Here is a 16901-nt window from a genome sequence, read left to right on the forward strand (position 1 = left end):
AAGGTACTATAGTGAGGTAAATATATATTAGTTTCAGCCTTTATTATAATCATTATAATCATTCTTTATCAGTATAATACCCCGCTTAAAGTTATATTTGGATATGATCATCAAACATTGAAAATCATCCCGAGTGACGTCACAGTGTAGCAGAATGCGCCACCTTCTCTCATTTGGTTGTATTTGGAGTAATCGAAAGCGCATTTCGATAGCACAGTCACCATTTTCAAAAAAGTCGAATCCAAAATGGAATCATCATTCTTAGCTGCAAACAATGGTCTCGAAGATATACAATATTTAATACATCTGGAAGCCATCAAGCGATTCACCGAAGACAACAAGAACGTTCAGCGCAATGTGGAGGAGCACGCGCGTAACTGGCTAGACGCCAAGTGCGAGTACCAAAGCCACTACCAGCGCTTGGTCGGCATTGCGAAGTGCACCCTGCTGCGGAACGCCGCAGACGCTCAGAAAAGCGTTTCTCTTGATCAGGCCCCCCCATGTATAGCCAGCGATGTGAAAATGTTGGCATCAAAAATTGATAGCGACAAAGAACCCACGATGTTAGACCAACAGACCATTGAGCAGTGCAGAATCAAGCTGGAGACGGGCCACCGAGCGCGCTCCCAACTTAGAAAGCAGCAGCAAAACTGTGCCGACAATCACGAGGCCCTCAAGTCGGTGCACGCGTCGGTGGAGCTTGTGGAGAACGGTCTGGAAGCGGCTATTCTTCAGGCACTGGACAATCCGGTCAGTGAGCTACCGCCGAGGGAATCGGGCAAGAATGTTGACTCGTCATAAATATATTTGGAATACATGGATTCTTTGTACATTATTAAAAGCGTAACAGATAAAAACTATTATTTACGAACTACAAGGCTTCCAGTTAGTCTCTTGCGGGGCTCGGGGCATGCCAGCGCTGGTCAGGTCAGTCCTGCGGCGGGTAGCCGGCTCAAGCGACCACGCTGTGGCTGGGTTAATAGCAATAGCAGGCCATCTACAATGAATTTACAAATATTATAGCTAGGTGTAAGCGAGCGTTGCATGGCAGGGTGAGAGGTTGGGTTACCATTTGGAGCGCTTGGACCAATCCTTGGGGGTCCAGTGCAGGCACTTGGAGTCGATGCGAATTTTGCGTTTCTCCATGGCGCGATGATGCTGCTCGATGGTGTCACGATTGATGCAGACTATATACTGCCCCTTATAGTAGTTGATGAGATTAAGGTTTTGCAATGTTGAGATCACGTCCTCCTTCTTGATCGAAGTACACTCGCAAATGTCGCTGGGGGTGGAGCAGCCGATTAGCAAAAGAAATAACAGAATAATTGAATGGAACATACTTGATCGTTATAGTTGGCTTCTCGCCTTCAGTGCTGGGATTCTGACTAATGAATATCTCCAGTATTGTCTGGGCCCAATATGAGCGATATGAGAGCAGTCCCAGGTCGGACAGCGGCTTCTCTGGCGAGCCTGTCTTGCCTTCGAACTTGGACAGCTCGTAGCTGAACTCGATGAGCAGCTTGCCATAGCCTTTGCGCTGATACGGCGGCATTGTCAATATGCAGGCCACGTTGTAGTCCTCGGTGCTTTCCTTTTCCTTTGAGAAATAGCCGACAATGTGGAAGCCGCGCGAATCGAATTCAGTCATAATGTAGAACAGAAATGGATCTGTGTCGTAGTAGAGCGTCTTGTGGTCCAAGAACAGCTTGGCCAGCAAGCAGAGATTCTGTGCGTACACCTTGTTTTTGCGTCCATCGATTTCGAAGAAGGAGATGGTCTGCTTGCGGTAAATCTCATTGCCCGGCGGATGACGAAGATTGCATTTGGACAGATGACGCTCCAGGCACTTGCGACTCTTGCAATACTTGAGGCAGAACTCACAGATGTAGATGCATGGCATCTGGCAGAGCTCCTGTGGATAGGGCGAGAAGTACCAGGGCTTAATGCGGTGGCGGCCCAGCTCGATCATTTCCACGTTCTTCATGCGAGTGACCACATCGTCCTGGTGTGTGACCATGCTGCCCGACTGCCTGGGCGTGGGAATCTTGCCTTCCTGCGACCCATCGCCATCTTCAATGGGTGCGGTGGGAATCAGACCATCACCTGTCACATGCAAAGGTGTGGCAACCTGAGCGTTTGGTGTTTGTGGATGCTGCGGCTGTTGCGACGGCATGTGGTGGCCATGGGTGTTGCCGTGAACCCTGCGCCTCCTATTGAAACGCTTCTGCAGAGCAGCAGCCAGGACATTGTTGCCGTTGACCAACTCTCCACCGCCTACGGTGCCACCTGTAGTCACTACGGCACCGCTGACTACGCCTCCTGCAACGTTAGCTCCTCCACTACCAGTGACACTGCCGCCAACGGTAACGCCAACGCCAACGCCTCCGCCACCACCACCGGCACCGGCACTGCCAATGCCAGCAGCCCCTGCGGAGCTGATTCCAATGCCCGGATGCTGGGGCGAAGTGGGACGCGACACACTACCGGCCAGAGAGTGATGGCGCTGCGGAGTTGTTACGCCTGTGCTGGTGCCAGTCTGAGAACCATCGCGACGGGGAAACTGCACCTTTCTGGTGTACAGATCTTCCTCGTTGACCCATTCGTCTAGGCGCTTGTTGACTGTCAAGATCGGTTAGTTTTTCCTCTTCTCGCTTCGAGAAAATTCCAATTACTTACAGTCTACATAGTGGACATAAAACTGACGCCGACCGTCCAGCTCCTTGATGCTAACGATCTCTGCCAAGGGCCAGTCATCCGTCTTGTGCATACGCACCGGCAGGCGGCAGCCCTCGGTCAATGCAGCCTGAAAAAAGGGGTACCCCATGAATGAGAGACACCAAGTGCAGGGAAATAGGGGGGCTTACCGTCGACTCGCATATTGATGCGACGTCGTCGTCGAACTCGTATTTGTTATTAATTTTCATTTGCCCCTGTTATTATTACACACTCGTATATTTTGGTGCAATTCAAGAAATTTAAGAACACAAGCAACTTGCAAATATGCAAAAAGCAAAAAAAAGGGTTGCCAGGTAATGAAAATATACCGATATTTCATCGATGTATTTTGTGAACACATCGAGTATTGATGTTTTCCCGCTAAAAGAATCAATATGCAAATAATTTCATCAATACTGACAGTAAATATTTAACAATTTAATCAATTTAAGTTTTTTTTTAATAAATCTACATTCCTTTTAAGCATTCCAATATCAACAAACGTAGGTATGGTATAAAAAGGCGATAGTTTCGAATGAGTTGTGACATCACAGTTTATAAATATCGATGCTGCCGACACTTGCAGTGTTGCAAAAAGTTGGAAAAAGTGTTGCTAACGCAACAGCGTAAAATTGTTCTTTTCTAAATTTTTCATGTGCTGTGCGATGAAACAAATCCTGTTGTGCATGCTACAAACAGTTGCATATTGCATTTACAATCAAATATTTGTGCATTTTGACCTTTCTGCCACAATGGCAATTTGCAATTTCAGTGTATAAATGCCGTTTTACTTGTAATGTTCAAAGAGAAGGTCAGAAAAATGTACACAGTTCTGTGTAGTAGCAGCAGTGCATAGATTGTAGGCATACCTGCGCTCCCAAGTGTAAGTGTGTGCGTGTGCGCATAATGTTATACAGCTGTCGCCGCCTATCGTGTGTATCAGTGAATAACAAATGTGATAAACAAAAAAGTGCATTGTAAGCATTGTTAATGCATTCACATACACGGCCCAATCATATATATGACAACATATGTATACATACTAATGAAAAAAGGCGCATTCCTTTTCAATTGCAAAAAAAACCTGTGTGGCAAAATGACGTGTTTTGCGCTGGTGTTGCCACTGACAACAGCAACAGGGTTGCCAACTAGCGTGCGCAACAAATCGCAAGCTAAGCTAAGCTATCCGCAGCGAATAATCTGACAATATCTGATTAAATATTACGCGCTTAACAAACAATGAATAAATCGAGTCCTATAGCCCCGGGATAATCTTCGTCAGTAGTATTACGTCCATAAAATTCGCCCATAAATGGAATGCCGTTGCACTGGCAACGCCAGTTATCATTCAGTAGCTTGACAACACTAGTTGGCTTGTATGGCAAAAAAAAGGAACAATTTTTTTACGAATTGTGAAGCTACCGACGAAGACGAGGCCGCCTAAAAAGGCAACCATAAGAATTGTCAAGTAATTAACGATACAAATGTTTCATCCCATGCTTTTTCTGTGCAGTGTTTTAATTCTACGACCCAGCCGTTTAACTGTCATCCGATAAACCCAAGCAAACAACAACAGCAGGAGGCATCAACCGACACTCTGCAACATTTTGTTGCAGCACAAGTGCATTGTCGCACATTTGATTGCCGCATATCTCACTTTACACACAAGAACTAATAAATGTATTGTTGAGTCAACGTAGATCTGCGAAAATAGGACAGTTGGCCGTGTTTTAAAACAGTGTGTGGTTCGGCGCCACAGCGAGCGAGTTGTTCGGTTATTTTTTTGTGTGTGGCTTGACAAGTGCAAAAGCAGGAGGAGTAGAAGTCAATACGCAATAGGAGGGCAGCGCCCCTAAACTATATTATTTGAAATCGACAATAACTAACGGAAGACCAACAGAAGCGGCAGCATCGTTAACTAGCAGAAGCGGTGGCGTCCGCAAGGCGCTGGCCAGCTGTGAGCTTCCTAGCTAATACCGTGGGGAAGAGGAAAAGCAGAGCCACCCACCAGCAGCAGATAAGCCCAACACCGGGCAACAGTTCGTAAGTATGGTTTGGCTATGGGCAGTAACTGAATCCCTGGCCTTGACTACGACCACGACCACAGACCCCGGGTCGCACATACTAACCATCATGGCATATATGTGTATTTTGGCTCTCTACAGGTTCGGGAAATTTTTGATGGCATTTGATTGTTTCGTCACCTGGTCGCCCTGTTATATGCCACCCAAAAGATGAACAATGAACAAAAGCCAGCATCACCAGAGACATCATCATCCACAACACAACCATCCACAACCTCATTTGCAACCGCTTCTGGTGAGCGATCTGCAGAGCGCTTGGCTGCAGCCAATAGTAAGATACCATCCATTATACTCCATACGCCCATTGTATCAATTGCGTCTGGGACTATGAGCAAAAGCACTACCACTACAACATCGACAAAGACAACTCCGACCGCACATAGCACAGAAGAGCTGTTAGAAGCAATGGCAAATAATTTGGCAAAACACGACAGCGTGCCGGTGCAACGTGACGATGGGAGTATCGGGTTTCGTGGCCAGAAAAAAGCAGCGTCTACAAATACGAAATCCACATCAAAGTCAGTGACAGATAGCGATAAGAGGAAGTCATACTCCCCCCCAATCAGTGGCAGCAACAGTACCATTAACAGTCATAACAATCCCAGTGGCAGTGGCAGTGGCTGTGGCATTGGCAGCGATAGCTCCACCACTCCCATACCATCGTTATCAGCGTCAACGTCAGCATCAGCGTCAGAGGTCCTGTCAACTTCCAGTAACATAACGACTCCTGAAGAAGCAGGGGCCGCCAACTTCGTCTACTCATTTCTTGACGATACGTCAAAGCTGGAAGGACCCACACGCAGGCGCCTGCAGTATGGGGTGGGAGCGACGGGTAAAACCCAGGATGATCAGAATGTGGGAAAGCGACAGAAAAAGAAAAAGGTGAGTGCAGTACACGGAGAGACATGTATCCATCATCATCATCTTTGTATCCTTCAAAAACCCCAAACCCACTCCGTCCCCCCTCTGGTTATTTGGTTGTTTTGTTTTGGTACTTGTATTGGTTTCGCAACTATTTCATCTGTAAATACGTCATTGTATCGTGGGATGGGGACGACGGTGCGTGAACAGCCTCGGTGCACCCCGCCAGGTTGCGCACGTGTATCTATCATATCATTTACTAGCTACTAGCTATTAGCACACACACACACCCTCTTTTAATATCGAAATTATTCACCGTTTCACTAGCTTATAAATAAGAAATCACACATACTACCTATATTAATCATAGTACATACAATGTATGCTAAGTTAATCAATTATTCATACATACATACTAATCATAAGCTACGTACTAACAATCCTACTCACTATTATTTATGATTAATTTCTATATCATTCCACATTATTTACTTACCTATATTTTACTTCTCTTCTGCATCATTTGAACCCATTTAAACATTTTAAGTCCCTTTTAATCACTTTCCATAATATGTTTGTTGGCTGCATGCCGTACAAATAATTGAATAAATGAAATATTGAATCACCCTGACATGGCTCTTAAGAAGAATTAAGAATGCTTTGGGTAAAGAAATGGCGATTTAAATGGCTTATTTTCATCGTGGGGAAATGTAAATACATATAAAATAAGAACTCACCTAGAAGATGACAAAAAATAACAAATAACAAAGATATTAACCACACAACACATTTATGTACATATATTAGCACGATAAGAAAGCTGAATTTTTTTCTAATTAATTTTTTTGTATTTTGCTTGCTCATTTTTCATTTGAATCTTTTACTTTGATACCCCTAACGAAGATAATCCATGGGCAGGAACCACACAATTTTGAAGGGAGAATACCACCGGCACACGCACACATCACTGTTTTTTGTTTAACACACACTCGTACTGACACGCCCACGCGATTGGCGATCTGTGCCTTAAGCGAAATTGGAAAATTAACCGATATTGAATTGAGCCGCAAAGTGGAGATGATAAAGAATAAAAGAAACAAAATTCATTTCAATTGAGAAATCTACATCTGTACATGTTTTTGATATTGATTCGAGACGGGATTACAAAATCGTTATGTTGATCGCGGGCTGTTTATTTTGTTTACACAATTTTCCATCCTTTTCAATCGAGCAAGAATCCCGTCTATGCTGAAGAACAAGTGTGGCGCGCCGAAATGAAAACCTCAACTACGACGATAAATACATTTATATCAAAATTAAGCCGCTAATTAGGCAGCCTCCTATATCGATATATGTACATATGTATGTATGTATAATATATTGATGCGATAAAAATGCCAATTCAAATGCATTCAAAAGCTTGGTCTTCTTATCCTCATCAACGATATTTTATTCTGTTCTATTCAAGGGTAGGAGGAGGCGAGAATGCAAATGTTAAAAGTCTGTTAAATCACACGCACAATGTCTCTTAATTGGAACATTAATGGTTCTGATATCTATCCGCAAGCAAAATTGGAATGTTGAGAAAGAAACGAAAGCAAGAATTTGTTTGAAATTTGATTCGAAAAAACATAAAAATACACAAATCCAGTACAAAATTGGTTTCGGAAAACCACATTAGCGAAGACCGAACTGTTTTTCATATTTGCGTAAGCGCGGGTTGATCGTGTTTTTCCACGTTGCCTGCCTAATCAAAAAAGAATCACATCTGTTCTGCTAATACATGTTTACATATGCATGTATGTATGCGTACATGTTCCCGAACATTCCTATCAACACACAGACACACACACACATATGTATGTATAAAGAAGATGGTACAAAAAGGAGGTCCGCAATAGAGAAGTTAACCGTTATAGTAGTGCTGTAATGCGCAAAGAAAACGCACAATAAGGAAAGAAACGAAAATTAGTTTGAGAAATTGTTCTGCAGATCGCAGTCGACATTTGTGTGTGGCTTTGGTTAGAACTCCTGAAGCGATAAAATAACTGTATAAACAACAGAAATCTGTACATATTTAAGCAAACCACATCCGTGACTGAACCGCCGCACTTTATATACATACAAACAAACATACATCTATTTTGTATTATACCCATTTATTTGAGTCGTGTGTTTCCACCATTCCGCATGTGTTTTGTGTTTCCATAAGCTTTGATTTAAAACAATTGTCATACTGCTTGGAAAAGTGCATTGAACAAAGTAGAAGTGTTAGAGCCTCGCATGCGTTCGGATTGAGAGTCGCTTCCTAGTGAGGTTATGCACGACGCTGGAGTGCGGTGCGTGTGTTTGTGTGTGCGTGAGTGTGTGTGAACTATTTTTTTTGCAATGTCGCGAAACGTTGAAAACATTATATTTTAAAGACGCTTGATACATCTTGCAGACAAAATACGATGCCTGGGAAGATAGCGACTTCAATGATCTCGATGATGCGTCACTGAAGAAGCTTCTCGAGGAGGCGTATTGGTACCGTAATCCTGGCGACAGGAAAAACAAAAGCGAGCGTTTTCTGGTAAGTACTCTGACCTCTCACGCGCTTTTCACAGCCCTAATCTCGATCCAATCCAATTTTGTGTGCAGCAAATGCTCAAAAAGGCTGAGTACGACGAAGAGATCTCTTATCGTGCCATTAAATCCTGCCTCACACTCAACCCAACCACTCTAGCGACGTCAGCGTCCACATCCGGGGTAGCCGGCATTAGCAGCAGCAGTAACAACAACACCCACCACACAAACAATCGATCCGGGGAGCGTCACAAGCAGGGCGGCTCCTTGCAGGATCTTGTCGAGGCGGCTCATCGAAGTGGGGCGGCCACCACATCTGCGGCGGCGGCGGCAGCAGCAGCAGCGGCAGCAGCCACATCGGCGACAACCCAACGTTTCAACTGTGATTACCAGCTGAGTGGACGCGCGAACCGTCGCCACCAGCAGCAGCAGCAGCACAACAACAACAACAACCACCAAAACGCACCCTCTGCCTCCAAAAAGATCAAGAACTGGTCGGTGTCGGGACGGCAGCGCGAGGGAGGAAGCCTTCCGAGCAGCGTCAACTTTGAGCCAGCGACAACGTCCATGGATGCCAAGCTGAAACAGACTATGGGCGAGTCATCCCAGTCCCAGGCTGCAGCTGGCAAGAACAGTGCCGGCAGCTGCAGCAGCCTGCCCAGCCACCTGGGCGAGGCTGAGGCCGGCACCCAGTTCGATATGGACGATGATGAGACGGGTGGTGGTGCGAGTGGGAGTGCTGCCGCAGGCGCTGGCCCAATCCAACAAGACTGCCTGTTGGAGGTAAGCGATGATACACTGAATCAATGGGACGTCTGTATGGATCAATCGCTCTGGGAGATGGCTCAATCGAGTCTAATCGAAACCGATGGGTGGCAAATTGGGTCAAGTCCATTTGAGGCGGTAAGATGCGACGCTGTAAGGTCGCCAGCTGCCCTTCAATGGCGTGGCATGGCCTGCCAGCGAGCAGCATAATTCAATTAGTAATCCATAAACCTGTAGTAATCGCAATAATCAATATTCCTCTATACGTCGTCTCTTGCGGACAAAGTCTCTAAATGGAAATGTAGAATTAATCAAGTTATGTCTACCCCACAAACACCCACACCCAAACACATACACTAACACCCATACCATAACACAAAAACCAACGCATTAACTTCCATTCCATTCATATGTATATGCATCTGTATGAATGTATTACGTATTTACGCCCTGCGGAGAGATAGTGGGTGTGCGTGCCTGTCCCAGGCGTTATATATGAATATCCTATGTATTATGATACCATTGATTTAAGAAAGTTGTAGACAAAATCTGGTATGATGCATAGGTAGAAGGGATAGATGGAGAACTCCGCACCCATCTGCTGGCCGAATAGGTGGGATCATCATATCATATTCAATTCACGGGGGGTAGTCGGAACTAACACGGGGGGGCCAGGACATTTTCTGTACATTTTCCCTTTGAATTTGTGATTTGTAAAAGTCTGCCGCAAAAAGGGGGTTTGCAAAGTCGCGATCGAATCAGATTAGAAATATACTAACTTTCGTTTTCTCCGTTTCCTCCTGTTCTTTTCCGCGTTCAGCTTTCGGAGGACAATCGCGGAATAAAAAAGAAGAAAGCAGGCGGCGCCAATCAATCAACGTCGTATCTCAGCACAAAGGTGCTCGACAATTTCATGCAAAACTACAGCCCGCATCAGCCCGAGTCGAGGGATTCGGCCGTTGGAGGCGAGTATCAAATCGGAGAAACCCTGCCGTTATTGGGGTCCGTTGGCATCAGGTCACCCGGAATGCCCCACATGCATGTACACCAACAGAACATGCAACTCCAGGCACAGTATTCGGCTGGTGGACACTTTGAAAGGGGAGTAGACGATCCCACCCGCAAAGTAGACGCTGGCTATGTGTCGCTGAGCGACAGCTATACGGCCTGCTCCTCGGTCTACGCCGATACGTCGACGATATCCCATCCAAGCCGAGCCGCATCCTCGGGGGATGTGTTTGGCAGGAAAAGCGGTCGTGCAGGTCCCGCGGTAACGGGTGCCAAGTCCACATCGGTAAGTACCAACGACTCACAAAGCAAAAACCAGTTACAAAAACATCTTATATCCAAAGCGTAACCTCGATGAGAATGGCAACGCCCTGAGCGATGGGTACGGCGCCAATGGCACGCCCAGCAGCAGCAGTAGCAATGGAAATGGCAATGGCAATGCCAATGGCAACGGCGGAAGCGGATCCAATCAGTTTACGGCCCTGATCACCACTACGATGGGTGCAAATGCACCGCCATCGTCCACAAGCCGCCAGAACAGCGTGTCCACGCTGCTCACAACCGGAAGCAACACAACAACCACTGCAATGGCAGCCGCTGCAGTGGCGGCCTCCTTCAATAGCCAGTTGCAGCAGGTTAACGTGGGGAACGGATCGGGAGGAAACGGAGCCGCAGCCGGAGTTGGAGTGGGTCCCGGAGTCGGAGTTAGTGCCGGTGCCGGCACTGGGGGACAGCCGACCAAGACCAAGTCAAAGAAGAGGTCGCAGCAGGAGCGCAACACAACCACTGTGGATGCCGAGTCAGTGGCCGGGTATCGCGGCAAAGAGTCGGTGGAGCAGCTGGTCAAGTACATCGAGAACGATGGCAACAGCGGCGGACAGAAGAAAAAGGAGCGCAAGAAGCAAAACCAGAAGCTTAAGAAGAGCAACTCGCTGGAGGAGCTGCGTAGCTGTTCCAAAATGGAGGCGGACGACCTCAAGCGCGAGTCGGCCACCACCGAGATGATGCCCCAGAAGAAGGACTCCAACAATGCGAATGCCAGTGGCAGTGGCAAACAGAACTCTGCCTCCGTGGCGGACATTAGCAAGAACTGCAGCAAGGAGCAGCAGCAGCAGGTCACACCTGTCCAAGTCCAAGTCCAAGTACGTAAGGTCGCTGAAACCGCCGCTCAGCAGCGGAAAGGAGAGCGCCGTTCCTGGGGCACCGAGGAGCTGCAGTATCTGGGGGATCAGGAATATCGCAAGCCAGGCTTGGGTAAGGCTGCGGCCCGCTCTGAGCCCGATATCGAGGCGGAACCGATGCCGCTCTCCCTGCCGGCCCTCTCTTGTATGTCCGAAATGGATGCCCTGAACACCGTCCTCTCCGAGACAGCCGAATTCCATGTGGTGACAAAGAAGAAGAAACCAAAGAAGCAGCGAGCCGTCACCATGGACGATGCGGCCGTCGCGGCCGCTGCCCACGCGGGAGGCAATCTGCAGCGCATGCAGCAGATCACAAAATCTGCCTCCTCCAACATGATGTCCCAGCGGACCCACTACTACACGGCGTACACCAACAGCGGCACGGGCTCCGGCTCTGGCTCCGGCTCCAGCAACCATCATGGCCAGTATCCGAGCAAGTCGGCACAGCAGCAGCAGCCGCAGTACCAGGATGCGCAGCCGCAGCATCACCATCACCACCATCATCATTACCATCATCATCATCATCATGGTGGGTCGGGTTCGGTCAAAAAGGACAGCTCGCGACGCAAGTCCACATCCTCGATGCCGCCCTCGGAAAAATCCGATTCCAGTGATCTCGACTCAGTCCACTCGCTGCCGATCCAGACGGTCAAGAAGAAGAGTCTCGGCTTCAGCAGCGGCGGCGGCGGCGGCGGCGGCGGCGGCGCCGGCACCACCAACAACAAGGAGCGGACAGCGCAGGCCGCCACCCAACGTCAGGTTAAGAAAAAGACCCTGGCACCAGCTCCAATTTCCTATGCGGACATAGCCCGCAACAAGCGGGAGGCCCTGAAGAATGCCAGTGGCAATGGCAGTGCAAATGCCAGCGACCCAGAGCCGTCCGAATCAGCTGCAGGAGCTGGTGGGGCTGATAAGCCCGCCGGCGGCAAGGGCAGCAAGTCTAAGGTCAAACCGGATTTCCCAGAGCTGCCAGTAGCTCTATCCATACCGGTAGCCATCAGCACCGCCACCAGCACTAGCAGCAACACTGCCACCAATCAGGTGGCCAGTTCCAGCAACAACTCGTCGTCGGCGGGATCGATCAGCTACTCGAAGAGCCTGAATGCGACACCTGCCAGCAGCACCAGCGACGTTGATGCCTCGCCAGAGCTCACCCCCACTTGCACGACTGCCCCCAGCAGCAGCCTCTCCTCGTCACAGCCGGCGCTGCAAAAGTCCAAGAGTGTGGAGCACGATGCCACTTATACGTTCAACAGCAGCAACCTCGATCAGCAGTACCCAGCCCTTGAGAAGACTGTCAAGAGGCATAGCACAACCAATGTGTCTCTGACAGCCGGCGTCTATCCAACTTCTAGTTCAGTATCGTCCGCAGGGACGGGCTCGTCAGCAATTTTCAACTTTGCTGCCGCAACCAAGTTACAGATGGTGGACAAATCCACGGGAACCACATCATTACCAACTACCTCAGCCAAGTCCAAGACAAAGTCAAAGGACCTGTCATACAGCAGCGCAAGCAGCACCACCAGCAGCAGCTCGGGCAGTACCAGCAGCAAGAAGTCCATGAAGCTTGGCAACGAAGAGGCGGCGACTACTCCAGTGTCCATGCCAGTTGCCCAGAAGTCGACGACGGCCACCCAGACCGAGGGGACCAAGAAGATGGGCCACAAGATGTCCCACACCAGCAGCAAGCTGACACCTGAGCTTATCGCTGGTCGGCCGGCGGTGATAATACTCAACGATGATCGCGACTCGGAAGAGGAGGGACTCAACAACGAGTTCATCTTTGGGGATTTCAACGAGGATGAGCTGAAGCTCTTCGACGACAAGAAAGAGGAGAAGGAAAATGAAAAAGAGAAAGAGAAAGAAAAGGAGAAGGAGAAGAGTGAGAAGAAGGTGAAACCACCAGAGTCGCAGCCGAAATCACAGGCAGAGCCAACAAAGCCACAGGCAGAGCCACAGCCAGGGCCAATGTCCCAGGCAGAGCCACAGGCAAAGCCATTAGCAACACAGATGGACAAGCCAGAGCCCATGGATGAGAATGTGGATGAGGAGGAGGATGATAATCAGATTCCAGAAGCAGAACCAGAACCAGAACAAATCGGGGAGGACAAAACTGAGAAGAAGGAGACAGAAAACGCAGCAGCCACTCAGTCGGATGTCAGCTCCAGTAGCTACCAGCAGCTGATACTGAATGATTCGGGCGCTGCCTCTGATGTGGTCAACAGCTCGGCCAGTTTGGACATGCTATCGATCTCGGGCGAGGCCGTGCAGTCGTCGTCGCCAAACTCAGCGGCCATTTCCACAAACTCGGGCTCATCCAGCATCATCAACTCGTCGACATCCTCAACACCTTCGTCTGACTCGGCGCCAAATTCCAACTCGTCGTCATCCGTTTCGATATCCTCCTCATCTGGAGGCAACGGTCCGATGGGCTTGTGCTCGGGATCGGGATCCGGTGCGGCCCATGTGGCGAACCAGTCCAGCGATAGTGGTATCTATGGTGCCGCCAACACGTCCGTGAAGGACCACATCAACCAGTTCCTTAGCCGGGCCAGCAGCAGTAGTGAGGAGCCGCTGCCGAATGTCCCCATCTCCATGCAACAGTTGGAGACCTGCAATGACATTGAGGCGGCCATCATAGCCGCTGCCCGGGCCGCGGCCGCAGCACGCAGTAACAGCTGCAGTCGCAGAAATTCCCAGGAACTGGAGTCCTCGCAGTCTCTGTCCCTGTCCAAGTCCAAGCAGCAGCAGCAGCATCAGCATCAGAGCCCAGTTGCCAAATCGAAGATTGCGCCCGTCTATACGACCTACAATGTTGGCGTACAGGACTACGACGAGGACCTAGAAGAGCTGAGCTTCCTGGCCGACCTCAGAGATGCGGAGGTAGACGTGGAGGAGGAGGCGGAAGTGAAAGCGGAGGCTGATGCCGAGGCTGTTGCATCGTCATCCCGCATGGATCCAATCGTAGACTACATTTCAAGCAGTGAGTTATCGAGAAATCGAGTCCCTTGTCAATATTTATTTTGGTCAGGATTAATGCACAGTAGGCTGTGCATAACCTAGTTAGTTATAAACCTAGTAACCAGTCTGTTGATAGTTAAGAAAAGTCTAAATTATGTTTCCGAACTTGCGTAATTGATTTGTTAGGATTATTCGCACTATTTTTATCATCCAATACGAATAATTTTATGTCCATATCGTCTCGTCCCGCAGCTTGGCACGCCATTTCCACCAGCAAGCATGTAATGTTCTACAAAGAGCCCGAACAGGAGATCTAGGAGGAGCCGGTCGAAGCAGATACCGCAGCCGCCACATCAGGCGGCAGTCAGCGAGGGGATCAGAACTACAAAAACGAAAAGGAGGATTAGTTTGTATTGCATGTCTGTTAAAGTTGCATTTTTGTTTGCTTCGTGCTGGGCCATCGATTGTACACAGATCTACGGATATACACGGATATGCTATAACCAAACGCTTTTGTGCTAATTACTGTAACAAACTATTGATTAACTATCGATTAGAATTTAAAACCGCGAGCGGCAAAACTAAAACCACCATGAGTGTCAAATAAAACCATGAAAAACTATGAAAAAATCATTCGAATGGAACCAGAACACAACATAGGTCATAGCTGATAGGACCGTGTCTCTTCCATTAGCAAAGCCAGGTAGGAGAGCCAAGAGGGCAAGGCAAGGCAAAGCCAAAAAGAACAATATCAAGAAGATCGAGAGAAAACAAATCCCGGCAAAGACAAAGAAAAGAATAAGAATAACAAGGCAGAAGATTATAATCGATGATGGAGAAGTTATCGGGGGCGACACACAAGACGTTAGATCATGATAAATATGAAGACGAAACGAAGACAAAGATGATTTTGTTGGACGATTTTGTTAGACAAAAAATAAGACGTAGAAGAACGAACTCTCAATCCATTAGTACCGCTGTGAATAGAACAAACAAAAACAAGGGGAGAAAATCCCTGTAAGAAATCCTTGATCCCTACAATAGGCCAAGTCGGTGACGTAAAATATGAATATTTATTAAACACTTAGTTTGGACCGGTGATTCGGAGTGCGATTCAGATAGCAGGCGATGTTCAGTCAGCATTTGGAACTGCTTTTGTTAATTTACAAGTTTTTGGCTCCTTAAAACGCTACGTTTTACTATTACTATTACACTTACGAGCTCTAATTTTAACTACTATTACTACTATTACGGAAGCAACCATTCTTTTTTTTGTATTTTTTAATGCCTTTGTGTTTCTCCGCTTTAATGCGCGCGCCTGTAGCTTGTACGAGTATATTTTATCACTACTTCGAGTAAGATTGAGCAAACTAGTTTAGTTATAGACAGAGTCAGCCCACAGGGAAGTGAGGGGAGGCAGAGGAACGGAACCGATTGAACACTAGCATATAGTCGCGTGTACATAGGATGCAAAGACCACAGAATAACGAAAACAATATTACAAAACCCAGCTAAGAACTTGAATAGTTTTGCGTTTAATTGTTAAAAAAAGAAGCCGCAAAAGAAAAAAAAACCGAAAACGAGAAAGCACACAACAAATGATATGATATGTGTGCATGAATAATTATTATCTAGAGTTAAGATCTATACGGCTAGCCATAAAGAAGCCGCATGAGGGGATGAAATGAAAATTTATGTATGTTAAAACCACAAAACACACACAAAACAAACAAACAACAACAAAAAAACAACTATCAAGCACCTACGAAAAATGCCGCCGTTTAGCAGCGAGAGAGAGCCTCAGCAGGCCTTTCCGAGAGTAAAAAAAAAACCAGGAAACAGTTCCAATAAACCAGAAACCGGATGAAAACCGCATGAAAACCACAAAATGAGTCAAAAAACAAAAATTAAATGGAGAAAATTAATATATAAAAAAAAAAACCGTAGCATTAAAAACGCACCTACATAGGAATATTCATTATATACACCCACACACACACAAACACACACATATATATATATACATGATACATGATACATAGACATATGATGAACAGATTTTTTTTTGAGAATGCCAGTCGTTAATTATTTAAATTCGACTAAGATATTTAAGACATAACTTTAAACAAAACAAAGAAAAAAGTGTCTAAAGCAAAAAAAAAAAATTCAAAATTATTAAAAACGCGTAACTATTTAAAGTTAATCAAAAAAAGACCCACACACACACATTTGAAAGGCGAATAAATAACAAAGCGAAGAAATTTTGAAACATTGGAAAAGTTGTGCTGTATTACGGAAAAGAGAGAGATGGAGAGAAGAGTGCGAGGGAAACAGGCAGACAGCGCTTTACGTTTAGTCAGCAATAGCTGTCTCTTCCTCTCTCTCTCTCTCTCTCTCTCTCTCTCTCTGGATACTTCCCTTCCATCGATCTAGAGAAAAAGAAACGAAAAGGAACGTTTATAAAAGAAAATGTAATTTTAATCAAGTTGCAGGGAGGATTACCCGTTATATACTGAAGAGTATGAATATGTAATCCACGAATAAGGACAATTCTACAAAACAAATGATATGCAACCACTAAGTCAAACTAAGCCAATGTACACTGCATCAATTTTTAGAAAAAATTATAACTATTTAGCGACAAAAGAGACAGAAAAATAACTAAAAAAAAAAGAGAAACAAAAGCAAATTGAAATTATATGAAAGATAATGCAAATTAACTCTGAAATATAAATTATATTATATATATAAATATACGTAT

General features: G+C 46.6%; 3 protein-coding genes across 5 annotated transcripts; 2 read left to right on the forward strand and 1 right to left on the reverse strand.

Annotated features, from left to right (window-relative positions):
* Nucleotides 1–231: 231 nt before the first annotated feature.
* LOC6602764 (augmin complex subunit dgt4) lies at nt 232–871 on the forward strand. Its single transcript, XM_002027739.2, has one exon. The coding sequence runs from the start codon at nt 247–249 to the stop codon at nt 799–801; it is 555 nt and encodes a 184-aa protein (XP_002027775.1). The 5' UTR covers nt 232–246; the 3' UTR covers nt 802–871.
* LOC6602766 (histone acetyltransferase Tip60) lies at nt 788–2944 on the reverse strand. The gene is made up of 5 exons (XM_002027741.2): nt 2865–2944; nt 2677–2803; nt 1341–2619; nt 1070–1282; nt 788–997 (listed from the first exon to the last, which is right to left on the reverse strand). Coding segments are annotated over exons 1-5 (1680 nt in total). The 5' UTR covers nt 2925–2944; the 3' UTR covers nt 788–996.
* A 581-nt stretch (nt 2945–3525) lies between these two features.
* Nucleotides 3526–14648, forward strand: LOC6602767 (serine-rich adhesin for platelets). 3 transcript variants are annotated; one of them, XM_026991938.1, is made up of 8 exons: nt 3526–3598; nt 4229–4758; nt 4881–5681; nt 8104–8232; nt 8301–9128; nt 9811–10284; nt 10343–14162; nt 14393–14648. In XM_026991938.1, exons 3-8 carry the CDS (start codon nt 4950–4952, stop codon nt 14455–14457), a joined length of 6048 nt encoding a protein of 2015 aa, XP_026847739.1. In that variant the 5' UTR covers nt 3526–3598; nt 4229–4758; nt 4881–4949; the 3' UTR covers nt 14458–14648. The 3 variants fall into 3 exon arrangements, with proteins under 3 accessions (XP_026847739.1, XP_002027778.1, XP_026847741.1); XM_002027742.2 differs by having other exon boundaries at nt 8301–9008; XM_026991940.1 differs by lacking the exons at nt 3526–3598; nt 4229–4758; nt 4881–5681 and adding an exon at nt 7969–8019.
* The last annotated feature ends 2253 nt before the right edge of the window (nt 14649–16901 follow it).

Source organism: Drosophila persimilis, unplaced genomic scaffold (genome assembly GCF_003286085.1).
Source record: "Drosophila persimilis strain 14011-0111.01,24,50 unplaced genomic scaffold, DperRS2 tig00000697-arrow-arrow-pilon, whole genome shotgun sequence".
Classification (NCBI taxonomy): domain Eukaryota; kingdom Metazoa; phylum Arthropoda; class Insecta; order Diptera; family Drosophilidae; genus Drosophila; species Drosophila persimilis.